At 46.3% G+C, this 15,330-nt stretch overlaps 1 protein-coding gene across 1 annotated transcript in view; it reads right to left on the bottom strand.

Annotated features, from left to right (window-relative positions):
* AJAP1 (adherens junctions associated protein 1) overlaps window positions 1-15,330 on the bottom strand; it is a 214,322-nt gene that overhangs the window by 15,233 nt on the left and 183,759 nt on the right. Inside the window, exon 3 of the mRNA XM_084821532.1 lies at window positions 2,819-2,906. Within this exon, the coding sequence (XP_084677658.1) occupies window positions 2,819-2,906 (88 nt within the window). The remainder of the gene's footprint in view (window positions 1-2,818; window positions 2,907-15,330) is intronic.

The following is a 15,330-nucleotide window of genomic DNA, read 5'->3' as shown; positions in this document are numbered from 1 at the left end:
TTCAGGAAATTAGATCAAAGGAAATGAAATAACCCACCCATTCAAAGACAGGAGGAAGCCACAACACAACTCCAAGCAGGTTGATGCTGCCGGGCGACGGAGGACCGGCAAATGGCATGAATGGAGCAGGACCAACAAAGCACTAGGAGGAAAAGCAAGGACTTATTGGGGAAAGAATGAGGACACTCCAGGCCTCGCACCATCTCATTTCCCTTTTCTGGGCTACCGTTCCTAGACCTTTGGCACATACATTCCCCGAGCCTTCAAAATGAAGGGCATGCAGTCCATTTCGATTAATGAGTAACCATCTTGTGTGGCACTTGCTACAAGCTTGCTTGCTTGCTTGTTTTCTATCTTGCTTCCTTGCTTCCTTGCTTCCTTCCTTCCTTCCTTCCTTCCTTCTTCCCTCCCTCCCTCCCTTCCAACAGAAAAGCAAATCATGGAGTTTGAGGGGCCCTTGTAGGTAGGGTTGAGCCAAATCACCAGGTGCAGGTTGTGTGTGACTTGCTGGACCCCACCACCCACCCACCCCTGTTCGCTGCACACCTTTACAGCTGCCAGATGGATATTTATGAACAAGGACAAGCCACCATTTTTTTTTCCTGCAAAATGGAGGCTTGGCGAGGAAGTGCACTGAGCCGGGCAAGCGGGGGGATTCGTGGACTGGTGTCCAGGGGGCCAAGCCAGCAATTTCTCACTGGGCCTCAGCCAGATGCCCATGACATCCCTACTTGTAGGCGATCAGGTCCAACCCCCTGCTTGATGCAAGAAATCCATAGCTAGAACATCCTGGACTGATGGCTTTTCAGCTTCAGCTTGGAAAAACTCCAGACAGGGAGAGCCCACCACCTCTTTAGGCAATTGGCTCCATTGCTGAACTGTCCTACTAGAAGGTTCTTCCTAGGGATGTATTAAAAGGTTTGCACATGCCCTATTTGCAACTTTGAATGCAACTGCGATCTTGAACACATGCCCACTGAAAATGTTCGTAAATTGCCGAACATATACTCAGGTTCAATTTGCAAAAATTTCCTAAATTTACTTAAATTTTGTAATTTGAACAACTTTCCCCCATAGACTGAATCTGCCCCTCTTTAGTCTATGGAAGAAATTAAGGAAATTGATTACATTTAGGAAATTTGTGTTAATTTAGAAATTTTGCACAAATTGAACGGGGGAAAGTTGTGCAAATTTCACGTCAGATTGCTGCTCAGTTTGCACAGCTTTCCCACTTGTGCAGAACAAGCAGAGATCACAAATGCGGACAGGAATTGGGCACAAGACCAGTGGCCATGTTCTCACGTTCAGATAATCCTGGTCATGTCAAACATCACTAGTTTGACCGTCCCTAGTTCTTTCTAATCTCTAACTGAAATCTACCTTCCTGTGACTTAAGCCCATTCCAAGTGTTTTTCCTCATCTATGCGACAGCCCTTCAGGTATTCCTCTTCAACCTTCCCTTCTCCCGGCTAAGCATATCTAGTTCCTTCAACCTTCCGTCAAAGGACTTGTTTTCCATACCGACTTAGGTATGACCATTTTTGTTGCCCTCATCTCTGAACCCACTCCACTTGATCTACATCCCTCTTAAATCATGGCACCAGAACTGGGCATGCCACTCCAGAGGAAGTCTCACTAGTTTGGACTACAGTGGAACTATTGCTGCTTATGATATATATAATGCAGCTAAAATGCACATCCACCTTTCTTGCAGTGACATCATGCTACTGACTGATGTTCAACTTGTGACCCAGTCAGTGCACACTAGATCAGAGGTGCACCACCTTCTTGGTCCCAAGGTTTGCATGGGGTGCCTGCTGGAGTGGGAGGGGCTCATACATACCCTTCTCACACTCACCCAGCCCATCAACAGATCTTGCTCTTGTAGGAACGGGATCAAAGTACTGAAATTCCCTTTCTGCCTCAGTCACCCAAATCACCCCAAAAGAGGAACAAATACTCTAGAAAGAGGAATGTTACTTCTAGAGCATCTCAGCAAGCAAACATGAACCTTCAACCACTGCTCCCTGGGATGCTTCAGGAACAAGGATCCCATTCTATGTCAGGAACCATATACCTTCTTCCTCAAGGGTTTTTTTATTATTATTATTAATAATAATATTTTCCCTTTTTTTCAATTGCAGCAGATGCTGGCTGTCTTGGGGAAGGGCAGGGTACCAGACACGGCTTGCAGGAGTGCCTGTACTCCACAGAGTGAGCTTTTATTATATGAATGTTTCCATCACCCAGCTGTTCCAGCCTTGCGTGCTAAGAATGGGGAGGTGGAAGCCAGCATGCGGGTGTTTGGACACGCATAGATTCCATAGACAGATAGAGTTTCAAGGATAGAGATGTGCTGGAGTTGGGTGCTGCTGACCAGGTTAATTGGTCACTCTGACACCTTTCCTGGTGACTGGTGACTCCTGAGGCTTGCCGCTCAGGGCAGCGGGACTCGTGGGCCAACCCACATCACCTGCCCAGTTTTAGTGCCATTGGAGGAGGTGTCACAGGAAGGCCTCCCTTTCACCTCAAAGTGAAAGATTTAAGAGAAGGCTTGGGGGCTTGTAACCCCTTTTTTCCATGGCCAGGGACACGCCCGACTGAAATTGGGTAGACTAGCTTCCTGAAAGGTGCTACTATCAGTTTCCCACATGTTTATTTCCACAGGTGACGTTTGAACAAAAGTGGTCCAAGTTCACCCAACAACCTTGCCTCACCTCTCTCCTTTGCTGGCAAACTCCCTCCTGACTAATTTCCTCCCAACATCAACCATCAGGACCCACATGGAGGTCCAACCCATGTGGCAGGTGTTCCTTACCAATTTTTTAAGACGAGCGTCGTTATCAGAGCGGCAATGACCATGATGAGAGAGACGGTGATGGTAATAATCTGATGGACAGCCAGACCTGTAGAGGAAATAAAAATAAAGGAGGAATGGAGATGCATATTGGAAGCAAAAGAAAACTTGGATATGCAGTGAGTGAACTAACCAACCTTCCTCCCGGCAAGCAATGAGAACCACGTGGAGTGGGGTACCTTGCCTTCTGGCATGGCTCGGTCATCAAGAGCCCAGTATACCACTGCTCCTCCTGCACCTTTTAAACAGGGGTGCAGAACCTTCCATTCTGGAGAAGCTTTTGGGAGGAACATTCAAGTGGTGGGTGAGGGCAAAAGCAAAGGGGTGCCCCTCCACAAAACAGCACAGTATATCTTAGCTTAAAGCTCTTGCTGCCACTAGCAAAGCCTTGGGAGAGGCATCTATCTCCCTTTTAGAATTGAGGGGAAGGGGGCCTGCCGAAAAGGCAGGAAACCACCAAACTACCATTGGCCAGATGGGGTGGGGAAAAACATGGGTGTCCGAGCAACCCTGGAGGGCTAGATTTGGCCCCATGATGGATGTTCTACATCCCTGCTTTAAAAACTGGGGCACAGGCAGAAATCTTACAGCTTCAGCCTTCCCCACCTCTGCATTTTATTCCTTTGGGAAGCTATGGCTTCTTGGGGGAGAAAAAGGCTCCCCCCGCCCACACCCCAGGACCCACTGAGCCCCTGGCCTCGCCTGCCCCCGCTCATGCCCTCCCGGATGCTCCCCACACTCACCCGGGCCCTCCCATGAGTGCCTGCCATTTTGCCGACTTTTTAAACGAATATTACTATGCCTCTATTATTGTGTAGATCAAAGCTTTCCCAGCCTGAATGTGTGCATATTTAAATATGCACATTTTTAATTAGCTCCTTTTTTGTTAAAAAAAAAAATGGGCAAAATGGCGGGCGCTCGCAGATGGGGCCCAGGGTGAGTGCAGGTGGTTTGCTGAGCTTGTGGGGCCTCGAGCATGGGCCAGGAGGGGGGCTCGGGCAGGGGCGGTGCTTCACCAGATGCCCATTGATACCGGGGTGGGTGGGTTCGCACATCCCTAGAGATAGCTGGTCTACTGGCTACTGATGTGACAACTGGCCAAAATGCAAAGGAGGCAGAGGGAGAACACTGGTTTCTGGCTGATGAAGTCACAGCATCTCTTTGCTCTGCACTGAGGGAGTCTGCTTCTTGCTGTTGTTCCTATGGGAGGATTCTTTTTCCCCAGGTGAAAGGTTATAAATTCTCCCCTAAAGAATCGACCACTTTCCCCTCCCTCTCAGCAGTCTCATCTTCAGCCTGAGCTACACACTGTCTTCCCTCATGGCCGGTCACCAGCTTCCCCCTGTTCTCTGTGGAACTGAGACCAAAAAGAAAAAAAAGGAAACATTGGAGGTTTTTTATTTTTCCTCACTACCTCCCCAGAAGAAGGCAGCCGCTCTGCAGGATTTTCTCTCAATGTTCTCTGCCATTTTTTAGGACAGCCGCCATTGTGCCCCATAGAATCATAGAATAGTAGCATTGGAAGGGGCCTACAAGGCCATCGAGTCCAACCCCCTGCTCAGTGCAGGAATCCAAGTCAGAGCATCCCTGACAGATGGCTGTCCAGCCTCGTCTTGAGTGCCTCCAGCGTGGGAGAGCCCACTGCCTCCCCAGGTAATGGGTTTCATTGTCACATTGCTCTAACAGTCAGGAAGTTTTTCCTGATGGCCTGGAACAATGCTAGGCCCGGGGCATGGCGGAAGATGTGAAATGGGGGCCACTGGCCAATACAGTTGCTGCCCCTAACAGCAAGAGGTGTGTGTGTGTGTGTGTGTGGTAGGAAAAAGCAGAAGCTGGGCTACAACCATTGCTGATCGTTAGCCCAATCCTCAGAAAGTGTTGAGAATGTCTCCTCCCTCCAGAGAAATTCAATGAAATCCCCACCACCACCCATTTCTCTGACCATACATAGAGAGGAGAATTTTAAGAGGCCATCTGTGCACAATTCTAGTTCTTGGCTCCTCAGTTCCTGCTCCCATCCCCACACCATGGTCTCTGCACCATGCTAATATCAACCTTCCCCCTCCCACTTTTGTTCTTTTTCCTTTTTCCTTTATTATACAAACTAAGAAACAACCTACAACCAAACAACAAACTACAACCAATTCCTTCTGTGCACAGTTCTAGTTCTTGGCTCCTCAGTTCCTCCTCCCATCCGCACACCATGGTCTCTGCACCACACTAATCTCAACCTTCCCCCTCCCACTTCTTTTCTTTTTTCCCCCTTTTTCCTTTACTATATAAACTAAGAAACAAACTACAACCAAACTGAAGTGCAGCATTACACAGTCAGGGTGCAAAACAAACAAGCAAACAAACGAACACATCTATCTTCTCTAAAACACTATAAAGAACTTATCCACAATATTAAAAACATAATCTGTTAACCATTCTTGCTGAGTTGTCTTGTTGAACACCACCACAGGGAAACATGAGTAAGTGAAGGAGAAAAAAGAGGTAAGCATTGATTGATATATTTTATGAAAGGCATCCATACCCCATCCCACTTGTCTATACTAGACAAACCCCACACAAATTCACTGTGCTGCATGCATTTCTCTCACAAGGCAATCTCCACACTCTCGCCATCCACTTTTGCACAGAAAGAACAACCTCAACCCCGATTCTGGTTCTCCTCTGGTTGTGCTCGGTCAGTCTTCATAGCTTGCAGCCCTGGCTACACCTGTCTCCAGTTCTCCTCTGTGCTTGTCACGGTGAACAACCCAGTTTTCTCTGTTCATGTGCCTGGTTCCTGGGTGCAAGTCAAGCCTGGTTTCTGGGTGCAAGTCAAGCCTGGTTTCTGGGTGCAAGTCAAGCCTGGTTCCTGGGTGCAAGTCAAGCCTGGTTTCTGGGTGCAAGTCAAGATGCTCACTTTGTCTCATTTGTTTGCTTATTTATTCACACATTATAAACACATTTCTTTAGCATATTTTAGCGTATTATTTATTTAGCATATTTAATGCATACCAGAGGTAAATGAAAGCAATAAGAAGAATAAGATACATAAACTACCAAAAGCTGAACAAGATGAGATGCAATACAATAAAATCAGGGATGAATATTACTATCAGAGCGCATTGTTAACTGTTAAAAGCTCGATGGAACAGGATTGTCTTCACCAGACGTTTAAATGACAATAAAGCAGACACTACTAGCCTAACCTTCCTAGGGTGCTGCTACACAAAAGGCCCTGTCTCAAGTCACCACCAACCTCACCTCTCTAGATGGGAAACATAAAGATGACTGTTCTTTAGATCATAAAGATCAGAAGATGAATGCAAATTTTCAGAAGGACTCCTCCACCTCAGCATGGGGGGGAACTCCTTTCTTGGGGAGAAGTTGAATACTCCAACTCATTATACAAGGGAAAATGGAAGGAAAACAAGCAATGGGAAGGAAGAAGACAAACATCATGGTTAAAGAATCTGAGGGAGTGGTTCATCTGTACTTCTATACAACTATTTATTGTAAATACAACTACCTCTAGCAGCTTGCCTTTTATGATGCAAGCACCGAGAGGGATCTTTCAGCTGGGCGGATGGCTGCTAGGCACTTGCGGATGGGTCCAGTAGGTCCTGGGGGTTCGTGTGGCTCAGTGGGGGGTGGGCGGCAGCTCAGTGAGAGCCAGTGTAGTGTAGTGGTGAGAGTGACAGACTGGGAGCCGGGAGATCCGGGTTCTAGTCACCACTTGGCCATGGAAGCTCACTGGGCGACTTTGGGCCAGTCATAGACTCTCAGCCCAACCTACCTCACAGGGTTGTTGTTGTGAGGATAAAACGGAGAGGAGGATAATGTGAGCCACCTTGGGTTCCTTGCAAGAGGAAAAATGGCGGGGCATCAATGCAATAAATAAACAACTAAATAAATATTTAGAGCAGTGGCATCAAAAACAAAAATAGCTGTAATGATAGCTAACCTCCAATCCAAGATGGCACCTTAAGAAGAAGGAGAGAAGCCGGTGTGCGTATGGTGGGGGAGAGGATGCCCCAACGGTAGGTACCCCTTTGGATATCCCCCAAGACCATTCCACCACAGCCCCCTGCTTTCCATATTTTTAATGTCTTTGTTCCATTCTTGCGCAAGAATGGAATGGACATCTAAAAAATTGCTGCACCCCATTTCTCCTGAGGAAGAAAATTGCACAACAATGGAATGAAGACATCGGAAAAATTGAATGAATGGAAAAATTGCACAAGAATGGAATGAACAAATCTAAAAAATTGAATGAATGGAAAAATTGTGCAAGAATGGAATGAAGACATCTAAAAATTGCTGTGCCCCATTTCTTCTGAGGAAGAAAATTGTGCAAGAATGGAATGAAGGCATCTAAAAAAATTGAATGAATGGAAATGGAATGAAGACATCTAAAAATTGCTGTGCCCCATTTCTTCTGAGGAAGAAAATTGTGCAAGAATGGAATGAAGACATCTAAAAATTGCTGTGCCCCATTTCTTCTGAGGAAGAAAATTGTGCAAGAATGGAATGAAGACATCTAAAAATTGCTGTGCCCCATTTCTTCTGAGGAAGAAAATTGTGCAAGAATGGAATGAAGACATCTAAAAAAATGAATGAATGGGAAAATTGTACAAGAATGGAATGCAGACATCTAAAAACTGAATGAATGGGAAAATTCCACAAGAATGGAATGAAGACATCTAAAAAATTGCTGCATCCCATTGCTTCTGAGGAAGTGAGGATGCTAGGCATGGGGAGGGGGGAGGGTGTGCCCCCTCCCTCCCCTCCCTGTGCCTGGTACCCTCACTTCCTCAGAAGAAAGAGGGCACTTCCCCAGCTCCCCATAGGGATCCCTCTCGCTCCCTTGCTTTTGAGAGCTGTCAGGGGTTTTTTGAAGATCTGAGGAGCAGCATGGGAGCCGCACGCTGGGCGTGAGGTTGCTCAGTGAGTGGGACCAAGTGAGTGCAGAATCTTGTTGAGTGCATCTGGGGGGGGGGACAAGCGGGACGGCAACTGGGCGACTACCCGAGGAAGCCAGACTTGTGCGAGTCCTTCCATCCCTATCTCTGATAGAGTAGGAGCGTCCAGGTTTTACCAGACCATACACAAAGACACACAGACATGCACACTCCTCCTGAAAATTCTCTACTCTTTTGCAGTTGGAAAGGAAGCTCCACGTTTATTCAATGTGAGGCATGCTAGCGATGTACAGATGTTGTAAAAACCATTCCATCCATGTTTCATAGATTGTCAGGTCCCTCTCATTGTCTCGGCCACTCATTGGCAGAATCAGATTTTTTCCCATTTCCTGAATTTGCACAAATTCCCATTTGTGCTAAATCACACTTGCGAAATCCCCCTCAAATGTGCAAATCCCACGCAAATGTGCATTTTTCATGCTTTGGATGATGCTAAATGCTCATTTTCGGCTGGTGTTTTTTAAAATTATTTTACTTTTTTTTTTCTACCAGTAAACATGTGAAAAATTCCAGAAAGTAAACTAAAACAGTCCTCAAGTCCGCAGTATCCATGTGACTGAGGAAATGTCCAGTCCAAGATTTATAGAAATCCAAACTCATTTGATTCCATTGCAGATTTCTCTGTGATCCCTAGTGCATGCTTCCACACACTGACCCAAGTTCCTTGGAAAAACTCTACATCCCGCAATGACTATTGTCCAAAAACTGTTGACAGGTGTTACTTTGCTTTGAATACCTGCTCAGAGGACTATCTGGGTACAAGAAAAGGCTATTGATAGTGTCCCCAACAGTTGTCCTTGGGGAATGATCCACTGGTGCATTATCCCATACAGGGTCATTGAAATAAGTGAGAACTGTAGGAGAAAAATAGGGGCATGGCTGGGAGAATTTCCCAGCGGGTCAAATCCATGTCTCCTATCCACAATGGTGGCTAAAATGTACCTTGTACATGGCAGGGGCAATTCTTCCCCCCACCCCCAGCTTACTGTGAGCCAGTCATATCTGCCTGTTGCTGTACACTGGAATCATGACAGAAGGTAGCATTTTTCTGGGAGCTGGTATGCATGAGCTTCTCAAGCAGTTTCCCGATGTTCCATGCAGGGATGGGTGAATCTGTCCAATTTGCTTCCTCCTGCATTCATTTCTTAAATTTTAATGTCAAGTTCCTTCTCTCCCAAATATGAACTTTGTGAATGTTGGTAAATCCTTATCAGAATTGAACTGAAATAAAATGCTCACCCATCTGCAAAAGGACACATTCAAGAGGTACAGCTATTCCTAGCATGGAGACAACCATGATATACCTGCTGGCCATATAGCTGTTAAAGATGAGGAGCCTGTCAGAAAAGAAGAGGTGGCAACTAGGTATAGAAGAACAAGGGATGCTCAAGCCCACGGGGTTTCTCTGAACTTTACTTCAAAGCCTAGTTTGACACTCTCATATTCTTGTTTGCAGCCTGGTTTTTGTTTTGGTTCGTGCAAACGGGAAAAGTGCACACTTTTCAAAATGTACAGTCCCCCCTGCACACACACATACACCATTGACTGAAGAGTGAAAATAAAATGAAAAGTGAAGACCATAAGCATGAAGAGCAACAGCAAGCTGAGGCAGAAGAGGGAAATGCTGAGGTGAGGAAAAATGCAGTAGACAATACTTCTTGGAAAAGGGTGACAGTCAGGAGCAGAAGAACTAGACGCCACTCTGCACCAGTGGAAGCAGTGGAGCTGTGGAACTGATTCCAGGTATTTGAGGATGAGACTGGAGGACAGCCTGCAGAGGAAGAATTATAGGAGAACCTGCATGAGAGTGAGCAAGAGGCTGAAGGTCAGCCAAGCAGAGGTGATGAAACCAAGGTCTACAACAACAAGAAGAAAACAGTAGTAGTAGGGGGAGACTCCTTCCTGCGTGGGATTGAAACCTAAGTATGTCACAAAGTCCCATGGACTCCCCAGGTATGCTGTCTCCCGGGAGGATGGATTAGAGTCATGATGGAAGGGTCGCCTGCACTCGTAAAGCCCACTGGCAGGTATCCCTTTCTTCTCATCCATGTGGGAACAAATGATACCGCCAAGAGGAGCTATGAAGAAATCACATCAGACCTTGAAGCTTTGGGAAGAAACTCAAGAACTTTGGGGCCCAGATAGTTTTCTCATCCATCCTTCCAGTAGTTAGAAGAGAGATATAAAGGGAAAGAAAAATGCTCCAGGTGAATGACTGGCTAGGAAGGTGGTGCCAACAACAGAGATTTGGATTGTGGGACCACGGGCTATACTTCCTGGAAGATGGGCTATTGGCTAGGGACGGATTGCACCTCACAAAGGCTGGGAAGAATGTGTTTGGCCACAGCATGAAGAACTTAATCAGGAGGGTTCAGAGGAGGGTAACAAAGATGATCAGGGGACTGGAAACAAAGCCCTATGAAGAGAGACGGAAAGAACTGGGCATGTTTAGCCTTGAGAAGAGAAGACTGAGGGGAGATAGGATAGCGCTCTTCAAATCCTTGAAAGATTGTCACAGAGAGGAAGGCAAGGATCTTTTCTCGATCATCCCAGAGTGCAGGACACAGAATAATGGGCTCAAGTTACCGGAAGCCAGCTTCCGGCTGAACATCAGGAAAAACTTCCTGACAGTTAGAGCAATACGACAATGGAATCAATTACCTAGGGAGGTAGCGGGCTCTCCCACACTGGAGGGATTCAAGAGGAGGCTGGACAGCCATCTGTCAGGGATGCTCTGACTTGGATTCCTGCATTGAGCAGGGGGTTGGGCTTGATGGCCTTGTAGGCCCCTTCCAACCCTACTATTCTATGAGTCTATGATTCTAGGGCTTTAAACTGAATAGGGATGGCGGAGAATTCCGCCACGGATTCCAGTGAGGAATGAGGAAAAAAAGGGGAACGCAAATAGCGTAGTGGATGCTATTTGCATTCCTTTTTTTTTTTTTTACGTTCTAGCCTACATAAATATTTACGTAGGTTAGAACGGCGAAAAATAAAGGAACGCAAATAGCACCTACTACACTATTTGCGTTCCCCTTTTTTTTCGCTGTTTTATCTTATGTAAATATTTACGTAAGATAAATCGGCGAAACATAGGGAACCGAAATGGTGGCCGCCGTAGCGACCACCATTTGCGTACGCTATGTTTTTTGTTTTGTTTTGAGGTGAGCCGTGATAGGCTATGTAAATTCTTACGTAGCCTATCATGGCTGTCTGGCTGGATGCAAATGGCGGCCACTATGGCAGCCTCCATTTGCGTCCACACCAGGCTGTTCACGGACGGAAATCCGGCTGTGGACGGCCCTGGCTGGCTGCTCCGCGGCCTAAGCTGTCGAGGATTCCGGGGTGGAGGAGTGGATCACCTCCCCCCCCCCCGTCGAGGACTCCGGGGGGAGGGATGGAGGAAAGGTAAGTGAGTTTCATACATCCCTAAAACTGAATCCTGCAGGGAAGGGAGATGTGAAGTTGGGGGTAACAATGGACGAAGGCTCATGCACCACAATGGAGAGAACATCTTTAATAGTGCCCAATAACAGTCTTAACAAACATGTAGGAAGAAAGCCAGACTATGAAGCACATGGTCTTCAATGTCTATATACTAAAGCCCAGAGTATGGGAAACAAACAGAACGAACTTGAACTCTTAAAGCAGGAGGGAAATTATGACTTGATAGGTGTAACTGAGACTTGGTGGGATGACTCTCATGACTGGAATACAGCAATTGGAGGATATAACTTGTTCAAAAAGAACAGGAGGAACAGAAAGGGAGGTGGGGTTGCACTATATGTGAAAACTACATATCTCTGCACAGAAATACAGGAGAGTGAGCTTGGTAGCCCCATCGAGAGCATCTGGATCAAAATAAATGGAGCAAAGAAGAAAAGGAACCTGGTAGTCAGAGTCTACACCGGCCATCCAATCATGGAGAAGACGAGGATGAAACTTTTGAAAAGCAAATAGCCCATGTTTCAAGGAAGCATGATGTAGTAGTAATGGGGAATTTCAATTTCCCCGATATTTGTTGGTAGACAAATTCTGCAAAACATGCCCTCCCCCAAGGAAATTCCTGACTTGTGTGGCGGATAACTTCCTCCGATAGAAAGTAGAGGCAGGAACAAGAGAATCGGCTATCTTTGACTTGATCCTAAACAACAGAGATGACCTAGTCGATAAAGTCACAGTTACAGGAACTCTGGGGGAAAGCGATCATGTTGTACTTGAGTTCATGGTTCTAAAGGAAGCAAAAGCCGAGTGTAGCCAAACATGTACCCTGGATTTTAGGAAAGATAATTTTAATAAACTCGGAACAATGATAAGTAAGGTCCCATGGCAAGTGACTCTAATGAGAAAAGGAGTCCAAGATGGGTGGGAGCTTTTAAAAAAGGAAATTCCCAAGGCACAATTACAAACAATTCCAACAAGAAAAAAAGGTGGAAGACAACAGAAGAAGCCAACGTGGCTTCACAAAAAGCTTAGAGGTGACCTGAAAACAAAAAAGGACATATATAGGAAGTGCAAAGAAGGACAAGCGACAAAGGAAGAGTACAGGCAGATAGCACAGAATTGCAGGGATGGCGTCAGGAAGGCTAAAGCAGAGAACGAGCTCAGGTTGGCAAGGCATGCTAAAAGCAACAAAAAGACTTTCTTCAGCTACATCCATAGTAAAAGACAGAGGAAAGAAATGGTGGTTCAACTATTAAATAAGGATGGCAAAATGATAACAGATGACAAGGAAAAGGCAGAAGTGCTCAATTCCTACTTTGGCTCAGTCTTCTCCCAAAAGAGGGTCTATGACCCCCGTGGCAAAGGCAAAGTACAGGCTGAAGGGGCAGGATTGTCGCATGAGATTGATAGGCATATGCTCAAGGAACACCTACCTACTTGGAATGAGCTCAAATCTCCAGGGCCAGATGAACTGCACCCTAGACTAATAAAGGAACTGGTAGAAGAACTCTCAGAACCACTGTCTATTCTCTTTGAGAAATCATGGAGGACGGGGGAAGTGCCAGAGGACTGGAGGAGGGCTAACGTTGTCCCCATCTTCAAAAAGGGTAAAAAGGAGGAACCTGGGAACTACAGACCAGTCAGTCTGACATCAACCCCTGGGAAAATTTTGATAAAGCAATCCATCTGTAAGCACCTTGAAAACAATGCAGTGATTACTCAAAGCCAACATGGATTTGTCAAGAATGAATCCTGCCAGACGAATCTGGTCTCATTTTTTGATCAGGTCACCTCTGTTGTGGACTGTGGGAATGCTGTGGACATAATATGCCTCGACTTCAGCAAAGCTTTCGACAAAGTGCCCCATGATATCCTGATGAGCAAACTAGTTCGAAGTGGGCTAGATGAAACAAAGATCAGGTGGATCCACAGTTGGCTACAGAATCGGACTCAAAGAGTGCTAATCAATAGGATCTTCTCAAACTGGGGAGAGGTAATGAGTGGGGTACCGCAGGGCTCAGTCCTGGGCTCAGTGATCTTCAACTTTTTTATTAATGACTTGGAGGAAGAGGTGCAGGGAACACTGATCACATTTGCAGATGACACCAAATTGGGTAGGACAGCTAATACCTTGGAAGACAGAAACAAAATTCTAAGTGATCTGGATAGACTGGAGCTCTGGGCTGAAAACAACAGAATGAAATTTAACAGGGATAAATGCCAAGTTCTGCACCTAGGAAAAATGAACCCAATGCACAGTTACAAGATGGGAGATACGTGGCTCAACAACACTACAAGCGAGAAGGATCTTCGAATTGTTGTCGATCACAAGCTGAATCTGTGCCAACAGTGTGATGTGGATGGAAAAAGGCAAATGCTATTTTGGGCTGCATTAATAGAAGCATAGCTTCCAAGCCTTGGGAACTACTAGTTCCCCTCTACCCAGCAGTTAGGCCTCATCTGGAGTACTGTGTCCAGTTCTGGGTGCAACACTTGAAGAAGGATGCAGAGAAACTGGAGAGGGTTCAGAGGAGGGCAACAAAGAGGATCAGGGGACTGGAAACAAAGCCCTATGAGGAGAGACAGAAAGAACTGGGCATGTTTAGCCTTGAGAAGAGAAGACTGAGGGGAGAAAGGATAGCGCTCTTCAAGTCCTTGAAAGGTTGTCACAGAGAGGAATGCCAGGATCTCTTCTCGATCATCCCAGAGTGCAGGACACAGAAGAATGGGCTCAAGTGACAGGAAGCCAGATTCCGTCTGAACATCAGGAAAAACTTCCTGACTCTTAAAGCAGTACAACAATGGAACCAAATACCTAGGGAGGTGGTGGGCTCTCCCACACTGCAGGTACTCAAGACAAGGCTGGACTGCCATCTGTCAGGGATGCTTTGACCTGGATTCCTGCACTGAGCAGGGGGTTGGACCCGATGATCTTGTAGGCCCCTTCCAACCCTACTATTCTATGATTCTATGATTCTATGCATCCAGCCCTTCCATGAGGTGGAGGCAGCATTCTGACAACCAAACTATGTGGACCTCTGCCTTAATGTGGACCCTTTTATGATGTAGAGGAGATGGGTTTTTTCCAGCAGGTGGGTCCTGGAGTTGGCCAGTTTCAATATAGATTATGGGTAGGGATGTCAGAGAATTCCACCACGGATCTCGGTGAAGCCGAATGCCAGTGCATTCGGCCCCCTGAAATCCGTGGCAGAATGAAGCCCCCACCCCCCCAACCCATGAAAGGTGCACGAAATGGAGCACTTACCTGCTGCCGTCTGCGGTGACTTACGAATGGCGGCCGCCCTTCTTCATCAAAGCTGTGATAGGCTACATAAGTATTTACGTAGCCTATCACAGCAAGCCATAAAAACAAAACAAAAAACAAAACAAAACAGCGTATGCAAATGGCTGCAGCTACGGCAGCTGCCATTTGCGTTCCCTATTTTTGGCCGTTTTAGCCTTCGTAAATATTTCCGTAAGCTATTATGGTGGGGGAAAAAGGAATGCAAATAGCGCCCACTATGCTATTTGTGTTCCCCTTTTTTTTTGCCGTAATAGCCTATGTAAATATTTACGTAGCAAAAATACGTAATTTTTTATTTTTATTTTATTTGCTAAAATAGCAAAAAATACGGAACGCAAATGGCGGCCGCCGTAGCCGCAGCCATTTGCATATGCTGTTTTGTTTTGTTTTTTTGGCTTGCTGTGATAGCAACGTAAATACTTACGTAGCCTATCATGGCAGCTTCGGTGGATGCAAATGGTGGCTGGTACGATGGCCGCCATTTGCGTCCGCAGCAGCCCGTCTGTGGCCAGTAGGGAAAGTGACTTACCTTTCCACGGATTATGTTGATGGTGGGGGGGAGGCGTTCCGTAACTCCCGGCCGGCTCTGCCAGCAGCCAGACATCCGGCCGCTGGCTAGCAGGAACGCAAATGGCGGCGGCCGTAGCCACCGCCGTTTTCGTCCCTGCAGTCAGTCGTGATAGGCTACATAAATGTTTACGTAGCCTATCACGGCTGATTTTTTTTAAAAAAAGCACATATGCAAATGGAAG

Source organism: Heloderma suspectum, chromosome 15 (assembly GCF_057233095.1).
Source record: "Heloderma suspectum isolate Gila_16-S chromosome 15, 16-S_ref, whole genome shotgun sequence".
NCBI classification, from domain to species: domain Eukaryota; kingdom Metazoa; phylum Chordata; class Lepidosauria; order Squamata; family Helodermatidae; genus Heloderma; species Heloderma suspectum.
Note: the sequence above shows the minus strand (reverse complement) of the source record. Positions and strands in the feature narration are given on the sequence as shown.